At 36.7% G+C, this 20,626-nt stretch overlaps 1 protein-coding gene, 1 long non-coding RNA gene and 1 other non-coding gene across 3 annotated transcripts; 2 read left to right on the top strand and 1 right to left on the bottom strand.

Moving 5' to 3' along the window:
- Window positions 1-6,129: 6,129 nt before the first annotated feature.
- LOC106435107 (protein E6) lies at window positions 6,130-7,418 on the top strand. The gene has a single exon (XM_013875960.3). The coding sequence runs from the start codon at window positions 6,192-6,194 to the stop codon at window positions 7,146-7,148; it is 957 nt and encodes a 318-aa protein (XP_013731414.3). The 5' UTR covers window positions 6,130-6,191; the 3' UTR covers window positions 7,149-7,418.
- Window positions 7,419-10,408: 2,990 nt separating this feature from the next.
- On the bottom strand, window positions 10,409-12,126 carry LOC125587706. Its single transcript, XR_007324003.1, has 3 exons — window positions 11,610-12,126; window positions 11,397-11,476; window positions 10,409-11,304 (listed from the first exon to the last, which is right to left on the bottom strand). It is a non-coding gene; the product is annotated as an uncharacterized LOC125587706 (long non-coding RNA).
- A 4,672-nt stretch (window positions 12,127-16,798) lies between these two features.
- LOC125588023 lies at window positions 16,799-16,905 on the top strand. The gene has a single exon (XR_007324419.1). It is a non-coding gene; the product is annotated as a small nucleolar RNA R71 (small nucleolar RNA).
- Window positions 16,906-20,626: the final 3,721 nt, after the last annotated feature.

The following is a 20,626-nucleotide window of genomic DNA, read 5'->3' as shown; positions in this document are numbered from 1 at the left end:
TCATTTACAAAGAACTTGTCTAGCCACCGAAGATGACCTGAGGCAACATAGGACTGTGTTAAACCAAGGTTAACCATACTCTGTGCGATGAAAGAAGCACATCTAACCGAAGCCAACGCTTCCACTTTCAGTTCCTACTGTACAAAAACCTGCAACTCCTTCCTTAGATCCGAAGGTTTGTATTGCAGAGCCGGCCACAAGCAAGGCTTAACCACAACTTCAGACAGATCATCAAAAGAATATGAAAAGCTCACCTTTTGATATCTAAGACTTCTCATACTTTCCACCGCCCACAGAGAGACTTGAAGCTTAGCCTCCAATAATGTCGGAACAGCAGGGAGAGCTCCTGTAGGACTCTGCCAACATCATTTCTAACTATCCAAGCCGCACCTGTATAAGAGCTCCCTTTTGACCACTCCATTCCTATCTCACATTTCACCCATCCTTTTGGAGGCGCAATGAATGGAGGACAGACTTCAGGCGGACATACCGCTACCTCCCTCTCCATACTTCCCTCTATCTGCTGAGCCATGAACCATTCATCAGCTTCCTTATACGCTTTGCTCGCAATATCATCAGGCGTTAAGCTTTTTCCTTCAAAAAGAAAACCATTTCTATGCTTCCAAAGATACCATAGGATCCAAGGCCAAGCCCTTGAGATCTTAGGATCAACCTTCACATTCTTACTCATCGACAACATATAAGAGATATTCTCATAGATGGATCTCTCCAACCATCCTCTCGGCAGCGTAGGGATGTACGAAAGCGCCCAGGTCTAAGATGAGGTATAAGATGAACCTTTTTTTTTTGCGCAATCAGACAAAATTCATTAGATAATTAAAAAAAAACCCAAAGGAGGGTTCACAATATAAAAATGGCTTTTTGCAATAGAGTCTGCTAGCCCATTAGAGCATTTCCAGCCCACCTCTATATTTGCCTCTATAATAGCATTTATAGATAAAATCACTCCAACTCTACTCTATTTTTTTCTCTAAAATAGATATTGATATTTTCACCTCTATATTTAGAGGAAGAAATAACATTCCTCTATAATAGAGACATATTTTTTTATGTACAAAATGATTCTTTAACTTTTTACTTTAACAATTATAACCAAAATAAATATTTTTAGTGAAAATTTACTGTTTATATAAATATATAAACATACTTTTTATTTACATAATAGTTTCTATAAAAATATTCAGTGTAAATAATATCATAATTTTATGAATGTTACACTAAATTGAGTTGGTTTTCAACTTTCACAAATAAAATGTATTGTTTGTAAAATTAGAAAAAAATATATCAAGAATATTCCTTTTTAGAGGAAGAAATAGATGAATACATTGAAGACAAACTCATCTCTATTATAGAGTTTTCCTATTTTAGAGAAAAAAATAGGGAAATACACTGGAGATGGTCTTAGAGGTCCTAGAACAAAGGAGAAACGACATAAACTGAAAGAAGAAGAAAGCGAATCGATATCCGACAGGATACCGTGGAGTTTTGTCGGTCTGTGGAGATCGCCATGATGAGCACTTGAGCATCTGATCTTAGCCAGATTGGGGTGATACCGATGGAGCTTGCGTGGAGGAGGTCCTCTCTAATCGCTAGGGCTTTTGTCATCATGGCGGAGGAGACATGGAGGTGGGACTTTCCTCCTCTACTGATCTCTCCCATGCTGTCCTGAAGATCCAACCTGACCCTTCAATCAAAGAATCCGCCTTCCAAGCACCATCAGTGTTGCAAGCTATAAAAGTTGTTGGCAGATCGAAGATTGGAGAGGTATGAGCTTGATTGATCGCAGAGGGTTTGATTAGAGATTGGGCTATTTCCCATTCCTGAGCCGCATGTAGAGCCTTACAGGCTGTGTCTGTAGGCGTTGCAGTTCTATTCTCGAAAGCTAATTGATTACGACTGATCCAAATGCACCAGCATACCCAAGGGAAGAGATTTATGGTGATACTGGGGGGGGGGGGGGGGGGGGGGGAAGGTTTCTCTTCCCTATCAGAGGTTGTGAGTTCTTCAACGAAGGAGGGACTGCTGGATGAGTCAAATGTCGAATCCCATGGAATACTACTCCACACTTCTTGAGAAAATTGACAGTGAAAAATAGGTGAACCGTAGTTTCTACTACTCCACAGCGAGAACAAAGTGTATTTGCTAACATCCCTCTCTTTTGTAGATTCTCTCCCTTGGTAGAGCTCCATTGAGAATCTTCCGCAAGAAAAGTTTGAGCTTAGGTGAAGGCGAGGAGTCCAAACAAGCTTCTTCCAATTGGTAGGGTTGATGTTGGGTACAAGAGGTGGGTTGCTAGGCTCCGCACAGAGAGTGGCGTAGTAACCTGACTTGGCGGTGTGGGCTCCCGACTGTTGGAGAGGCCAAATGTAAGAATCTTCTGGTCCCAAAACACTAGGTTTTATACATAGGATAAGTTGAGTTAGTTCCACGAAAAGATTATTTATTTTTGCCACATTCCATTCTCTAGTTTCTCTAGCAAGCAAATCAGCCACTAGGAGATCTTGATCATGTTCTGTAGAAGGTCCAAAAGGGCGTAGATTTTCCTTAGAGCTGATCCAGGAGTCTCCCCATACTTTAGTCGTATTGCCATTGCCAATAGCTTTGCCTTAGATGAGTGAGGAGGAGGTCCCTACCCCAGAGAATACCTTTCCATCCATGCGAAGAGCTAGTGATGACAGGCGTAGATAGGAAAAATTGATCGTTGCAGTATTTTCCTAGTAGTACCCGCGAGAGTAGAGATTGAGGTTTAGTTAAGATCCTCCAAGCTATCTTGCCCAAGAAGATGAACCTTAAAAAAAAAAATTAAAGATCATATGACATATGTATAGTAAATCTTTAAAACTTGGGGGCTAAAAACACTTTTTTGCAGAATATTAGGAAGATTTTGTTGTTGCTCATAGTAGTTCCTGGGAATGCTGATTTTCACTAGTCATGGTTGTTTTGACACTGTTTTTAGATCCACAACGAGCTAGAATTACGATCAATATGCTTAAACTACACACTTATAGCCTTCATTTCTCTTTTGGTTTACCGGCGATGACTAAGTATTAAAAACAGTCTTCTCTTCCTATTTCAGTAGATTCCCTTTTGGAGTCAATCCAAATTTGCTCATTTAACTCTCTATTCTTTTTACATACCAACAATTGGTACTGAAGTTCTCACTTCAGTTTTAATCAGCTATCAGAAGTTAAAGATGGCGAACATATATGATAGGTTTAAGTTTTTGTTTGGTTTTAAACATAAAAACAGATATAATTATTAAACATAAAAAAATAATGATTATTTAATATAGAGATATAAACCATTAAAACACCAGAACTACATAGTAATTTTAATGGCCTAGTTGAACTCAATAGATAAATGAAATTTAAATATAATTATTGTAGCATGGATAACAAGATCTTAGTATACCTTAAATTGTAATATATCATATTTTGAAGGGAGAAGAAAAGAGAGGGTTGCTTGCTGCATGGTCCTACACGGCTCGACTACTCCCACCACACGACCTCTTTTGTCTTGTCCCATTCCGTTAGTCACGCCACATAATCTCCACCTCCAACATTTTTTAGTCTTTGATTGATTAATTGCATTAACCATGTTTTTCTTTTCTATTTTCTATTTTCCTCACCCATTTGTTTTCTATGTTATTGCAGATCTTCTTCTTTGTTTCCTTTTATTATACCCTTTTAATAATGAATACTTCTTTATTTTTTTGAAAAAGGATAAAGGTTAGGGTCACTTTATTCTTCCCATTTATATACTTTTAGCTTTTTTTGTGGTTTGTCTCTCAATAAGTCTGAAATCGAGAAATACCTGCTCTCTCATACTCATCTCCACAGACCACAGATTAGTCAATGCTGCTTGAAATTGTTCAGTAACGTTTGTCTCTTTTCTCATTTTCCGTTGACAATTTTTTGTTTGTTTATACAAATTCCTAGTATCCTATCATCCATCTAATTTCAATATTTGCAGATAAATGATGTATTATCTACTTACAACGAAACCTAACTATCCAGATGAAAATTGAAATTATATATGATTCTCTTTTAAAAGTTGCATATCTTAGAAGTGCATATCTATGGATGATAAAAGGATAGAAATGAAGAATTGTAGAGCCAAGAAATTAAGTCACACACCCAATAGAGACTAGAGAGTATAGTGGCCTAGAGTCACATGATGTGTGTATTGGTGTCTCCATAGTGATCAGTGGGATGCCCCAATCCCACTCACTCACTCTCCCTCAATCCTCGCATTATTCCTCGGCCTCTAAATTATCCCGCGTTGCTTCCTTTTCTTTTTCTTTTTTTCTTTTCTGGACAACTGCTTCCTTTTCTTGATAAAGTAAAATCACCAAAAAATAATCAAAGATTTGTTTTGCTTGATATATAAAAACAAAATTTTCAAATTTATGCAATATAATTCAGTATTCGATGAAAACCCCAAATTTTAGAAACTCTAAGTTCATTATTTTGATGCATTATTTGTCCTAAGTAAGGACCTATACTTACTTGTTGGTTTTAATTATATTTTTGTCACTGGGTAAAAATATTTAAGGCAGTCAAGAAACATAGACCTTTAGAATATGTCAGATAAATCGAACATTAATTTTTTTTAGGTGTCAAAATTTTCAAAATTACAATTTCTGCAGTTAAAGATTGAATTATTGGCTTATTCTTACCACCTATCAAGAACAAATTCATATACTTCAGATGTAAATGTAATCGTGAAAATGTTAATCGGACCAAACCATTAACTATTCTTGTTTTCTTATTCTAGAAAGCAAGAATGATTATGACTACGTGATGATAAAATTACTGGTGCATTTCAAATCAGCTTTATATATAAATGTGGTTTTGTCTGACCATCCAAAATTCTAATCATATACAATTTTGGGTTTGCTTGAAGATAGGGAAAGTTGATGACACCTTTAAAAAACATAACTATAAAGTAATTTTACATAAGAGAGCATCTCTAGGTTGTCTAATGATCAACATGACACTATTATGTCGATTATTTAAGGAGGCTGAATTAGAGAGTAAAATGTTCATAAACAACACAAAATTATCTAGCTTTTCAATGTTTACTCAAAATACTGACAAAGACGTGTCCTTTTATCCTCTATGATTATAATTAAGAAAATAAACAATGTTGTTAGGAATAACCATGTGGACTGGCCTAGCTAGTGCACAAAGAATTTGAAATATGATAGTAATTTTAACAGTTTTCATATTACATCTTATGCCAGTAAATTTGCTATTATAAATAATATGTAATATTTTTACACAAATAGAAAAATTGAGTTTGATGAATCATAATATTCTTATGGTCTAAGATTCATCATATAAATGGTAGTGACTTATACGCTTTGATTTTAATTATTGTTGATGTCTGAGATTTTTAAATACTGGTGAAATACTATTTGCATAAAGGGAAAACTATGAAGAATGTGTTTTAAGTCAATAGATAAGGAGATGATTGACTCATCTCTTTTATATGTTAATGCAAACACCAGTTTAAGTGTGAGGTTCCTAGCAAATCATATTACAGATGAAATTCAAAGAAGAAGAAGAGATAAAATTAAACAAAATTATGTTCTAATAAACTAGTAACCTTACCGCAATTAGATTAACAATATAAAAATGAATATTGATACCAACCAAAACTAATATGAGGAGTTGAGTTTTGGTTATAACTCCTCAGCTACTAAGAAACAATGGCATGATGACATGGTGGAGGAAAACGAAAAAAAAGGATAAGAGGTCCATTGATAATATGCCTCCCTATCTAGTATCTACTCCTAATCCATACATAACTGCCTTCAACAAAACTACCAAAATAAGATCCATGTTTTCATCTCAACGAAATTGGTCGACGTTAAAAACTAAGTGGTTGATTACATTTTATCTTATAAACTAATCTTATAGGTAAAAAAGCTGAGCTACCACTTTGAAAATCATCTCATCCTACTGGACCCACAATCAACCATTTTAGTCCCCATTTGCACCTAACGACGCCAAATTAAAAACACAAAAAGTCCACAATTCCTAAAGAAAAAAGAAGAAAGAAAATAAAAACTCAAAGCGCTTCTTTCTATATAAGCACACTAGCTCTCAATAAATCCACACTATCACAGTCTCTTCTCTTCTCCCTATCACACTACACTACACATCATGGCTTTCTCCACTGGAAGCTCTCTCTTCGTCTGCTTCACAACACTTGTTCTTCTCTCCACTCAAATCAATGCAAGAGAGAGCTACTTCTTTGGCAAATTCCACCGAGAATCCCCCAAAGACCAAAACCCTAACAATGTTCTCCCTCTCGAGACCAGCGAGAAAACCACAGTAGAAGAATCTTTCCCCAACAAGAAAGAACAAGAACAAGATCCCACGTTTGTCCCCGAGTCCGAAAACGGCTATGGCTTGTATGGTCACGAGAACACCTACAACAACAACAAAGAAGAGTTCAACAACAACAACAACAAGTACGATGAAAAATTCAACGGTGAGACTTTCTCAACTCCAAGCCTGAGCGAGACCGAAGAGTCTTACAACAACTACGAGGAGAACTACCCGAAGAAGACGGAGAGCTACGACAACAACCGTTACAACAACGAAGAGTTCAACAACAAGTACGATGAAAACTTCAAGGAAGAGTTCAACAACAACAAGTACGATGAAAACGTCAAGGAAGAGTTCAACAACAACAAGTACGATGAAAACGTTAAGGAAGAGTCATTCTCTGAGAACAATGAAGACAAGAGAGGTATCTACAACTCCAACGCTTACGGAACGGAGCTAGAACGTGAAACGCCGTACAAAGGTTACAGCCATAACTTGGAGAGACAAGGCATGAGTGACACAAGGTTCATGGAGAAAGGTAACTACTACTATGACCTTTACAACGACAGAAACCACGGCCATTTCTACCGGAAGCCTCATCAGAAAAGCCCTGCCGGTTACTATTCTTCTCAGGAGACTGGGAATAACTACGACCAGTCGTACAACAACTACAACAACGAGGAGGAGAAGAGCTTCAAGGATCAGTACAATTCCAAGTGGGAGAAGAACATGATGAACAAACAGCCTGAAGAGTTTGTTGAGGAGCAAGGAGACCAGTTCAAGCCTTGATGAAGATTTGATGTTTGATTTCCTCTCAAGATCATTACACTCTTAAAAAGTATTTTCTTTTTATTTCAACCAAGTTATTTTACTTCTGGTTGATTAGTCAAACTAAGTCGTTGTTATCATTGCAAGTGAAAAAGGGAAAGGGGGGTTTTGTGTTTTTTTTCTTTTAGTTGAAATTGGTTTGCTTTTTATGGGATTTTGAAATTTGATGTTTGCGTTTGCATATAATATTCGAAGAAAAGATAGTAAAATATATGGTGCTACTTTATGTTATTTTCTTATGTTAATCACTTTTGGTTATTTTGTTTAAAAAAAAGTTGATTAAAGGACAATGGATTCATAATTTTAAAGGGACAAAACGTGACTGCTTTTCATGATTTATAATGGGGGACATGGTGATGCCCATTCCCTCTTGCAGAAGTGCAAAAGAAACATTAATAATTACTTGCACACCCCATCCAATATTTTGTTTTATGAATACATTTATATAGGATTAAAATCTACATATTATAGATACCAAAAAAACCCGGTTTGTTCTGAATGTTAGATGGGATGGGTACATCAACAGTTATCAAACGGTATTAATTACTGGTCCTAAGGGTGTAAATGTGTAAATCCCAGATCATAGCCATATATATACAATTGCATTCGGCCTTGTACTTACATAACTTAGCTTTAACTGGATACTGTCTTTTCTTTTTTGAACGAGACATTGAATACTTCGTTAGAAATTAAATAGGTAGTCCTTAAATATAGGATGCGTTTTGGATTAATGGTGTTATATGCGTGGAAAAGACAACAGAAACGCCGTGACGAGTAAAAGACAAAGACACTTCAAAGGCACTTAGCAATGAGAATCCACCCACCTCTTGACTAGGAAAAGAAGACTCCCAATACCGTTAATCACGGCTACCATAAAGGAAAAACTTAGTTCCCCTTTTTTTTTTTTTTTCAGGATCTATATATTTTACTCTATTCTTTCTGAATATATTAGTTGATTTTTAACCATATCAATATGTATGTTAGTTTATAAATCCAATCCAAGAATATTGTATACCATATAATAAACTGTCTTACTATAGTTGTTTTGCTACTATAACTAAATTTTATTTACGTATTTATTCAAATATTTTTAATTAATCATGATATTAATTTGTACTAAGAAAATTGCATTAGCTTCTATTTATTCCTTTTTAAAAAGAGCTTACTTCTACTTTCTTTATTAATGACTAGAGATTTTTACCGCGCTACGCGCGGTTTATTTGTCTATAAAAATTATATAATTTATTATGAAATGTAACTTAAACCTTATAGTTTTTTTAAAAAGTTAAGCTTTTTTGTTTATATTGGTTTGAAATATTATATATTTTTTGTTTGACATATCATTGATATTTATATTTTTTTTTTAAAAAATATATATATATATATATATATTATATGTAAACATATTAAATGTTTTTATTAATCTTATAGTAATCATGTTTAAATCTTTCTTAAAATTTAAAAGAATCTACTTTTTAAAAACATATTTTTTTTCTATTATCTTATGTATATTATATATTTTCTTATAGATCATCGGATTGATTTTTTAAATTATTATTTAAATTATAGGTAAATCACCCTTATTTCATATAAAATTAATTTTATAAATGTGTACTAATTTCGAATATTTAAATCTGTAAATTTTGATGACCAATAAAAATGATTCAGTAATTCTTTAGTTTTGAAGCCATACTTTACATCCAATATTAAAATTTGTTTGGTATTTAATATTTCGAAAATAATTATTTATTATAAAAATGTGGAATATGTCGTACATTTCAGTATGAATAATTTCATGCTAAGTTACTACATAAAAGTACTTTGGATATATTGTACTATACATATGCAGATATATTAGTCATTGTTAATATTTTTAAAAATTATAACCTTGGAATAATATTTGTATGTTGCAACATACAGTAAAACCTCTATAAATTAATACTCGATAAATTAATAATTTCTATAAATTAATAAATTTTGCCGGTCCCAACTTGGGCCGGTATAAAATATGACATAAATCGATAAAATAATAAGATAATAATACTTTTATTACTCCTATGTAAATATATGGTCCCATTAAATTCATAAATTAACAATCTATCTATATACATATTTTTATATAAGTACAAACTAAACATTACATTTTTGGTTTTATATTCACAATAAAAATGACTCTATTTTTCTCAACATTTCAATATATTTTGATAATATTTAGTAAAATTACATCGAAAAACACATAAAAAATTCTATGAACATAAAAATATACACCAAATAAGATAATAAAACAATATAAAAGTCATATTGCTAAGATTTAAATAATGTATATACGGTAAAATCAAATATTATTTTATAAATAAAAATATTCGAAAATAGAAAAACATTCTTAAAAAGGAAACTTTTATAAATTAATATCTCTATAAATTAATAAAATTGTAAAGTCTCAACATTATTAATTTATAGAGGTTTTACCGTATTTCCATTATTCTTAAGCTTAAGAGTTAAGACGGTGTTGGAATACCGAGAAGTAAATTAAAACTTTTATTTTTTTTGTAAAAATTTCTCAATGCATTGATTGGTGATGCTATAGTCTAAATTGAACTTTACACAAATTTCTGTCATATATCATTATAAATAATAGACAAAGCTAACGGTATTTTAATAGAATGGAGATAACAATTAAAATAATCTTGTAATGTGATTTACTGAGCGTAATCAAAATCTCTAAACAACTTATTAAATTCATAATTTTCATCTTATAATTTTGTAATTAAAATATATTTAAGCTTGTTTCTATTTTATATTGACAGATATGATTTTTTTAAGAATTTTAACATTTTAAGATTTAATTTGTTTCTTCATGTTAGTTAAGTTGTAGTATATTTTAATATTTAAATAAAAGATTATCTGTTAATTTTCAAATAATTAACCTAGATATTCAGTTAAATTCTTCTAGGTATTTTTTGTTAGTCATTTTATACTGATTTTAACCCTTTTTGGTTTTGAGAATTTGATTTTAACTTTATTTTGACATAATCATTTTTAATAATTTTTACATTTAAGACATTTTTATGTTAATGAAACTTTGATGTTTAATTTCCAGAAAAAATAGTCTAAATATCAAAATTTGAATGTTTTTTAACTTTAGTTTTATGTTGATTTTCATTTTGTTTTAAAAGATATGGAGGCTCAAATGTTTTTAAAATGCAATTACAATGCTGACTATACATAACCAATTGTTATTAAAAAAAAGATGTGGTTAACTTTGAATACATATATGCTTCTAATTTCTATTAGTATATACCAAATACGTAAACAGTCCCAGTGTTTTCTTGGTCAAACATGTCATAATAAGTGACCATGCGAACGATATATCTGTATCAGCTATGCATGAACATTTCCTTTAAGACAATCAGATATTGTATTAGTCGTCCTAATGAGGGGAAGGGTGTCAAATCATGTGGACTTTTCTGGATTATCATGAAAATATCGAGAACTAACATGGATTTAAACATCATAGACCAAACTGATGTACTAAAACAAAAAGAAAAGATAACATCATAATTTACAATTTGGCGCCTCTGCACACCCTTGTTTTGAGCTCTAACGATCTCTCTAGTTCTTGGCCTAGTTCTCCTGAATAGAAAGCACAAAAAAAAATACGATTCAAAACACAGTCCCTGTCACAGTTTCTAGACTCTAAGCACATGCCGATTATCTACATTCCAGTATACAGGAAACAATGCCTCCTCACCAAGTACACCAACAGTATTTTGGTTCCTTGGTCAGAAACATAAGCTAGATATAAGGACTTTAAAGGTTCAACATATTATCATTTTAAATGCAAATTCTAAAACACCAAAGAACGATGCTACCTCATTTAGCCCACCCTTAACCGGCACACCTTAATTCTCTCCTTTTCAACATTATATAGAGTAGAAGACACATATGTTTCTAAATGAGCTTCGATTAACTGCTTATTCGATTTATTTTTAGGAACAACTTCTGGTGGAGAGCCTTCGCTACAATCTACATATTCTTTCCACCGGAGTGACGAAAACTCATCTTCTCTCTACTGCACAAACCTCCCAGGTAACATTAGCTCACAGTTTATATAAACCTGCACACACTTGTATAAAAATGTTAGTTACTGAAACCGTCTCTTGTAAACAAACTAAATGAATCATATAGATCCGAAGTTTAAGGACATACATTAACTCGCGTTTGATGCAGTGGATCTATGCAATGAGTTTAGGTTTTGTGGACTCGTGTACGTTGCAGTGTTAGAGAAACTGTAAGAGACAAAAGTATATAATAAGAGAGCTAAAAGCTATAAGTAGATAATTGTCCAAGTTAATATAGGAGGAATCCTAAGAGATGACCAAGTAAAGCTATTATCTTTCTACCAACATCGCTTATGTGTACCTGGTTAGGACCGTTATCTTCAGGGGGTTGGTGGCCTTGGCTTGCGTAAGCAATACACATCATCTGAGTTTTCATAACTTGCAACGAATCCATGGCCTTACATGAACAGGTTCACAAAGTTATAAGTTAGTTTTGCAAGTAAATGTTTAAACTAAACTCTGAGATTGCTTGGGTTTTGAGCTGCCTCAACAGCGGCAGTTGCTGCTCTATCTTTGATCTCCACGTTAGACAATACTTCTCGAACTTCATAGTTTGACGATGTAAGTGATCGGTGGTCTTCTCCATACCGCTTTCATGGTCGCTCAAGAGAAGCCCTTTTTCAAAATTGTCACTGTTCGTCCAAAATTGTCAACTCCAGAACAAAGGTATATTCAGTTTTCACCTTCCTTTGCTAACTTCTTCTCGAAGAGTCCGCCTTACTCTCCATGGCTGATGTTAGGAGTTTTTAAGGCTCCTAAGACAAATGTTGTAGTATAGTGATTGTCGAACCAGTTCTGAAGGATATCAAAGCACTGAGAATGCAAGTACTCACTTAATCTAAGTGCAACCAATGATTTAGATGGGTTTTAAACTACTACTAATACTAGAAAGCAATAACAAAATGATACTTTCTTGACTAAGGAAAAAGAGAACTCATGGGCATAGGGATTAGACCTTGGGTGATCAAGTATCGAACTAAGGATGACAAATGATCAATCAAACTATCAACCTTAACCCTAGACACAATTCTAAGCAAGCTCTATGTCTAGATAAATGCTCATTTGCTAACATATCTCAAACATCAAATGTCTTTGGTTGAATAATATGAAAGCAATCATTACTAACAAGTCTATTAGCTATCTTAGCACCTTTAACAACAAATGTCTTTGGCAAAGTATACTAAAAGCCTAGGAGAGTTGTCTCAGGCATTTCATCAAACACCTTTCGGGTGGGAAATGCCTATTGATCAACTTTTGAGTGACCAACTCAGAAGATGCATTAGGAATACTCTACTAGCAAGGAACAAGAATGATCTACACTAAAACATCCTAGAACTAACCTAATCACCCTTAATCTCTCTAACCCATGAATTCAAAAGGTGATTACTCACTAATCTCCATGATTCCTCTTAAACCCATATTGGATTTCAGATTAATCATGTAGAGAAACACAGGAAATAGATAAGAACACAGAATTCTCAATAATAAACTGATCAATTGATTCAAAGAGATGACTTTCCAAAGGTTTTTGGTGGTTTTTTCTAAGAACAAAGATGATCCCCCTCTTGGTGGCTCCTAGAGTATTAAAACATAGGTTTAGAAAATAAAAACGTGCATAATGAAATGACCAAAAGCCCCTTGAGAAATCACAAGTTCGAGTAGAAATAAAACGCGCAGCGACCTCAGCCCGTCGCTCCGACAAGTCGCTCTAGGCTTCGGGAGCGACCTCGCTGTGTCGCTGCGAGAGGTCGCTCCGGGTTCGTTCTCGCGTCTCCGGGTGATGAAACCGCGAGCGACTTCTCCCTGTCGCTCCCATAACGTCGCTCCCAGCTGGAGCGACCTCGCTGTGTCGCTCCGAGAGGTCGCTCCGGGCTCGTTCTCGCGTCTCCGAGTGATGAAACCGCGAGCGACTTCTCCCTGTCGCTCTGGTTAGGTCGCTCCAGTAGGGTGATCAGAGCGACTTGGTGGTGTCGCTCCAGACTGGTCGCTCCCATGCCTTGCTCGCCCAATGACCACTCTAAACACTCATTTTTGAGCTCCAAATGCCTCCAAGTGTCTCCAAGAACTCCATGTGGTACTCCAATACCTGATAAGGACTCATGTATGCAAAATGCAACCTAAACATGGCTAAATCCTAATCTATATGATCAAAATGCACATGGATGAATGGATAAAACAATAGAAATATGCAAGATATCAACTCCCCCAAACTTGTTCTTTACTTGTCCACAAGTGAACTTTCTAGAACTCATAGGGAGAGAGGTTGAAGGTGGGAGCTCATAGCCAAAAGAAACACCACTAGCAAACACAATTAGCCCAGTCTCTTATTACACTCTAGCTTCTCTAGGCCTATCTCAACTCCTTTTGTCCCTACACTCATTATCAAGCATCCACACATTCAAATCTGCCAACTCTCACATTCATTAAGCATAAGATATCAAGTGAATTCTTGCAAATGGTCAGTTGGTCCAAGTCATTTGGTTGGGTAAGGGAATGCTTTTATTTAAGTGATTCAAGAGGTTCAAAACATATGATCTTTAAGGTGGTTTACTCTCAAAACAAGTAGCCTTGACATTGCACATAATATATCTAAGAAAGGGACCAACTCATGCATACAATGCTCAATCTCCATTGTTCTACCCTTTTCCCAAACATATAAGTTACACATTCACTCTCAAATGTCAAACCCAACTCACACCTCTCACCAAAAGATTCTAAAAACATCAGCTCTTTTTCCTTGAAATCTATAAGGGATTTTTCACAACCTCAAAATGTCTCTCAGCTCCTAACAACTTTGCTAGCCCCTTTTTTTTTTTTTTTTTTTTTTATTATTCCCTTTTTTTTTTTGTAGGTTGGGGGCCAAGACTTTTCAAAACTAGAGCTGGAGGTTCTCTACTTATCCCAATAAATCAATTCACTTGAGCACAAGAATCTATCCTTTTTATTTCTCCCAAATCATGATTACAACGCTCACCCTCCCACCTATAGCTAGACAATAGAATGTCCAATCCAGCAAAAATGAAGATCAAGCATTGTCGTTCCCGATACTCTCAACATTATGCACATGTAAAACTTTCTGAAGAAGGCCTCACTCATCAAACAATGAAAGCTTAAAAGGAAGGAAAGGTTTTGGGAGTGGTCTACCACTAGAGTTTGTAAAAAAGAATGGCATAAAAGATGTGACAACTCAAGTGTGTATAGCCATGACTCAGTACACAAGAGACCCTAAGCAAGAAGCATTAAGTTCATTCAGTTCAAATAAGGTTGTAGTGGCTTCAAAGACTGAGTTTCTACAATCAACAAGTTTCAAGAAGAGTTTTCAAGGCTCGAAACATACAAGTCTTTTCGAGAGGTGCATGGCTACTCAGGTGCAACGTAGTGTTCTTTACAAGGCATTTAAAATCATTGCTCCCAATGCAAGTGAATGCAACCTATATGCTCTAGACTCTCCTAATGGTGCAAATGATGCAAACTAAATGAAAAATCTTTTTTTTTTATGCAAATAGGTGTGCAATGCATGACTCAAATGAAACACAATCAAAGCAAACATGATCAAATGCTTGGTACCTCCCCCAAACTTGAGATACACAGTCTCTGTGTTGTCAAGGAGAGAGAGATACCCAAAAAGAGAAAACTAATATGCAAAAACGAAATGGTATATACAAGGGAAAGTAGTGGGTTACCTTCTATGGAGAATGAGTAGAGGGAGATGCTCCCTCCTCATCGTTGTCAGGTGGTAACTCTTCAAGGTGCTCATCAGTAAGAGTGCCCATTTCTTAAATGTAGAAGACTTGCCCGAACACAGTTGGTTTCTTCATTTTCTCCTTGATGTCAAAGTGGAGAACATGCCCTTTACCCAAATGGAGATCAATCGTGCCCTCTTTCACCTTAACAATTGCTCCTGCTGTAGCTAAGAATGGCCTTCCAAGAATCAATGGGTCCTGAGCCTCCTCACCCATCTCAAGCACCACAAAATCTATAGGTATCTCATACCTTCCAATCTTCACAGGTAGGTCCTCTAAGATGCCCACATGGTACTTCACTGAACGATCAGCTAACACCAGAGAGAGTTTACACTTCTTGTACTGAGTGAATCCAAGCTTCTTTGCAACAGACAAAGGCATCACACTGACACTAGCTCCCAAATCGCAGAGACATTTCTCAAATACCATAGGTCCAAGAGCACAAGGTAGTGTAAAGCATCCTGGATCCTCTAACTTCTCTGGAACATCAAGCCTTTGGATGATGGCACTGCACTCATGGGTAAGAATCATCATGCTTTCCATTTCCTTCTTCTTTTCAGCTACAACATCTTTCAGGAACTTGTTGTATTGAGGAATCAACATGAAAGCATCGATGATAGGCATTGCAACCTGAGCTTCAGTCATTTGCTTGTCAAACAAAGCCTTGTACTTCTCTAGCAGCTGCCTCTTGAATCTACCAGGGAATGGTAGTTTGGGTTCATAGGGAGGAGGAACAAAAGAATTCTCACTTGCTGGAGCAAGAACTTCACCATCTTTCACTGTTTTCTTCGCTTCCCCAACCTTTCCTTTACCCTTGGCTTCCACAATCTTCTCCAAGATTTCATCATTGATTTTCTCATCAACAATCACCACTTCATCATCTAAGTTGATGGCCACCTCCTCACCTAGTTTCTCAGCATCCCTGGTGAGGGTTGTAGGAGGTAACTGCTTACCACTCCTAAGGGTGATAGCTTTGGCCTCCTTGGGGTTTTGGTCAGATTTTCCAGGTAGAGATCCTTGCTGGCGAGTCTGGTGAGTATTCATGGAAGCAAACTGATTCTCTAAATTCTTGACTGTAGAAGCAAGATGTGAGAACTTGTTGTTGAGCTCATTGTAGCTCCCATCAATCTTGGAATGAAGGTTCTTCAACTCATAACCAACATGCTTCTCACTTCTAGTCTGAGACTCCAAGATTTGTTTCAGCAGGGTGTCAGTGCTGCTCTTTTAAGGAGCAGAGGAACCAGATGAGGGGTTTTGCTGAGGTTGATAGCTGCCTTGCTGGTTGTTTCGAGGCGGATAACCACTCTGTTGGTTGTTGGGATAGGATTTCTGTTGGTAGTTGTTGTACTGAAAGTTGGGCTCTTTTTTGTACCAGCTACCATTGTTGTTGATGAAACACAGCTCTTCCTGACCTTCCAAACCCTCAACCTCATGGACAACAGGTGGTGTATCTTGGCTTGGGTTACCAACAAAGTGCAGCTGCTCTTGTGTGGCTTTATCAGCAAGGAGGATGTCTATCTTATCCTGTAGAGCTTTCAACTCCTTCCTCGTCTGCTTATCATCTGTTCGACTGCTTCTGTCGTGGTCTCCACTGTAGACTGCATCACTTTTTACCATGTTGTCAACCAGCTCCTCTGCATCTTCCTCAGTTCTCCCCAAGAAGAACCCATTGCTAGCTGTATCCAGTCTGGCCCTGTACTTAGGAAGAGCACCACGGTAGAATGTGCTCAGCAAGCTCTCCTTAGAGAAACCATGGTGTGGGCATTGAGCTTGGTAGCCCTTGAATCTCTCCCAGGCTTCACTGAATCCTTCCAAGTTCTTCTGTTGGAAACTGGAGATCTCATTTCTCAGCTTAGCAGTTCTTGAGGATGAGAAGAATTTCTCCAAGAATGCTCTCTTGCACTCATCCCAAGTGGTGATAGAGTCGCTGGGTAGAGACTTCTCCCACTGACGTGCCTTATCCCCCAAAGAGAAAGGGAATAGCTTGAGCTTTAAGGCATCTTCGGACACACCATTGGTTTTTGACAACCCACAGTAGCTGTCGAACCTATCCAAGTGATCAAATGGGTCCTCCAGAGCCAAGCCATGATACTTGTTGTTCTCGATCACGTTGAGGAGTCCTGACTTGACCTCAAAGTTGTTGGCTGCCACAGCTGGTGCTCGGATTCCGAATCTGTGACCATGTATGTTGGGGCGGTCGTAAGTGCCAATGGGTCGAGCTGCCCGCGGTTGGTGTTCTGCCCCTTGCGGTGGATCTGCCATATCAATATCCAAGTGGGCCTGGTGTTCTTCTTCTCTTCTAGCTCTAGCACACTCCCTCTCAAAAGCTCTGATGTCTGCTACTATTGGAACTAGGTTTGATGGACCCCTGCTCCTCAAGTTCATACACCTGAAAGTGAAAGGTAGGTGAAGAAGAAGAATCAGTAACAAAACAAAATTAAAATGACTTAGTCTCGAGCAAGTGACTAAATCTCAATGTTTAAATCTACTCAGAATTTGGCAACGGCGCCAATTTGATGTTAGGAGTTTTCAAGGCTCCTAAGACAAATGTTGTAGTATAGTGATTGTCGAACCAGTTCTGAGGGATATCAAAGCACTGAGAATGCAAGTACTCACTTAATCTAAGTGCAACCAATGATTTAAATGGGTTTTAAACTACTACTAATACTAGAAAGCAATAACAAAATGATACTTTCTTGACTAAGGGAAAAGAGAACTCATGGGCATAGGGATTAGACCTTGGGTGATCAAGTATCAAACTAAGGATGGCAAATGATCAATCAAACTATCAACCTTAAGCCTAGACACAATTCTAAGCAAGCTCTATGTCTAGATAAATGCTCATTTGCTAACATATCTCAAACATCAAATGTCTTTGGTTGAATAATATGAAAGCAATCATTACTAACAAGTCTATTAGCTATCTTAGCACCTTTAACAACAAATGTCTTTGGCAAAGTATACTAAAAGCCTAGGAGAGTTGTCTCAGGCATTTCATCAAACACCTTTCGGGTGGGAAATGCCTATTGATCAACTTTTGAGTGGCCAACTCAGAAGATGCATTAGGAATACTCTACTAGCAAGGAACAAGAATGATCTACACTAAAACATCCTAGAACTAACCTAATCACCCTTAATCTCCCTAACCCATGAATTCAAAAGGTGATTACTCACTAATCTCCATGATTCCTCTTAAACCCATATTGGATTTCAGATTAATCATGTAGAGAAACACATGAAATAGATAAGAACACATAATTCTCAATAATAAACTGATCAATTGATTCAAAGAGATGACTTTCCAAAGGTTTTTGGTGGTTTTTTCTAAGAACAAAGATGATCTCCCTCTTGGTGGCTCCTAGAGTATTAAAACATAGGTTTAGAAAATAAAAACGTGCATAATGAAATGACCAAAAGGCCCTTGAGAAATCACAATTTCGAGTAGAAATAAAACGCGCAGCGACCTCAGCCCGTCGCTCCGACAAGTCGCTCTAGGCTTCGGGAGCGACCTCGCTGTGTCGCTGCGAGAGGTCGCTCCGGGTTCGTTCTCGCGTATTCGGGTGATGAAACCGCGAGCGACTTCTCCCTGTCGCTCCCATAACGTCGCTCCCAGCTGGAGCGACCTCGCTGTGTCGCTCCGAGAGGTCGCTCCGGGCTCGTTCTCGCGTCTCCGAGTGATGAAACCGCGAGCGACTTCTCCCTGTCGCTCTGGTTAGGTCGCTCCAGTAGGGTGATCAGAGCGACTTGGTGGTGTCGCTCCAGACTGGTCGCTCCCATGCCTTGCTCGCCCAATGACCACTCTAAACACTCATTTTTGAGCTCCAAATGCCTCCAAGTGTCTCCAAGAACTCCATGTGGTACTCCAATACCTGATAAGGACTCATGTATGCAAAATGCAACCTAAACATGGCTAAATCCTAATCTATATGATCAAAATGCACATGGATGAATGGATAAAACAATAAAAATATGCAAGATATCAATGGCTCAGTCCGATCTAGCTTTGACCTTGGCTATCTCGCCGTTAAGCACAGTTGTTACAGCCGATGGCTTTTATCTATCTTCAGCTAGCCTCTAGACATTCGACCTTACCTGATCAAGCTCGTATCCGGTTCCATTGACCACACTGGCTTTTGCCTCTGTCCTTAGCGAATTCTGGTAAACCTCTTGTGCATTAGCTTCTCGGTGGGGGTGGTTTCTCCAGAAGTAGACGACGACTGGAGATTTGTATGTGGAAAGTTGAAAATTTTCGGTGGTATTTTATGGCCATGATGTAGCTTCTGCAGAGTAGTTTTTTTTTTAATTAAGATAGATGTAGGTATAGAGATAGAGCTTTATATAGGGGAACTATAGAGGGGAGGTGAAACAAAACATTCAAGAATGGCTTTAAGATTATCATTGATTGGGAAGGAAACTGAGAAAAAAATACAGACATTGGAGAAGATAAAGTGAAAGAGTCGGGAGAAAGAAACCCTCGACGCTTGAAGTTGATACATGTTTATTGGCATGAGCTAAGATTGGGCTGGATGGAAAATTTAAGAAAACTCACAGGGAAGCCCAGTCTAACTCAATAGCAGTGACATTGCGATTTCGAACTTTCTGATTGGTTGATTTTTAAAAGGACGTGGACACTTTCTCCATTAATCTTATTCCCTTTTTATTACTTGTTTGATAATCAATAACTAACTAAAAGAATGATATGACATTTTTCTGCTAATGGGTTTTATAATCGTATGAGAAAAAGGGAATATATAACCCATTTTTTTACCTAAATGTGTTACAAAAAAAAAAAAAAATTGCTGACATAAGGTTCTTTCTGGGATGTAAGAGAAACCTTAGATGAATCATGGGTTTGGAGAGAACTTCTTAAACTAATGCCATTTGCAACACAATTTATTCGTATATAGAATTACATAATGGTCAATCCGTGATGTTTTGGTCTAACTATTGGCACCCTCAAAAAAGGCTTATAGATGTAACATAGGCTTTGAACATATAAAAAATTGGTATACAAAGAAATTAAGATTATTTGAAGTATTTGTGGACTTGGAATATCATAACCTCCATTATAGAATTATGTAACTAAATTGGAGAAGGTATGAGTTGTTGGGGAAAGTCACACGGCGCAGCGGAAATACTAATGGCCGTGTTCCCCTGACCTTGTGCGAACCTGTGAGGAAAATACTTCGACGATGGCAAGATATCAAAGTTGCGAACTAAATGAGACACACAATTTTTACGTGGAAAACCTCCTCGATGTGAGAAGGAAAAACCACGGGACCGTAGTCCACTCAACAATCCACTATATAAATGTTTGTGAGTACAACCACGTCCTCCCTGTTCAACAGCCTGAACAGAACAGAGAGTCTAGCTACAAATAGCTATCTCCAACACAAACAACAACAACAAGAGAGCAACACAAAGCTTCAAAACCGACAGCAACCAAACGACCTCAGCTCACAAAGATTCCGGCTTCCAGAAACTAATCCAACCGTACAAATCCAAGATAAACAAGTCGACAATACCTCTGCCAAATTTCAGCTCAATAAGAGAAGATCTCACCGTTGGATTTACC

This window comes from Brassica napus, chromosome C5, assembly GCF_020379485.1.
Source record: "Brassica napus cultivar Da-Ae chromosome C5, Da-Ae, whole genome shotgun sequence".
Lineage (NCBI taxonomy): Eukaryota > Viridiplantae > Streptophyta > Magnoliopsida > Brassicales > Brassicaceae > Brassica > Brassica napus.
The sequence above is the reverse complement of the archived record's forward strand: the minus strand, read 5'-3'. Positions and strand labels throughout refer to the sequence as shown.

Coding starts and splice junctions, on each gene's coding strand:
- LOC106435107 (XM_013875960.3), top strand. CDS start 6,192: ATGGCTTTCTCCACTGGAAGCTCTCTCTTCGTCTGCTTCACAACACTT.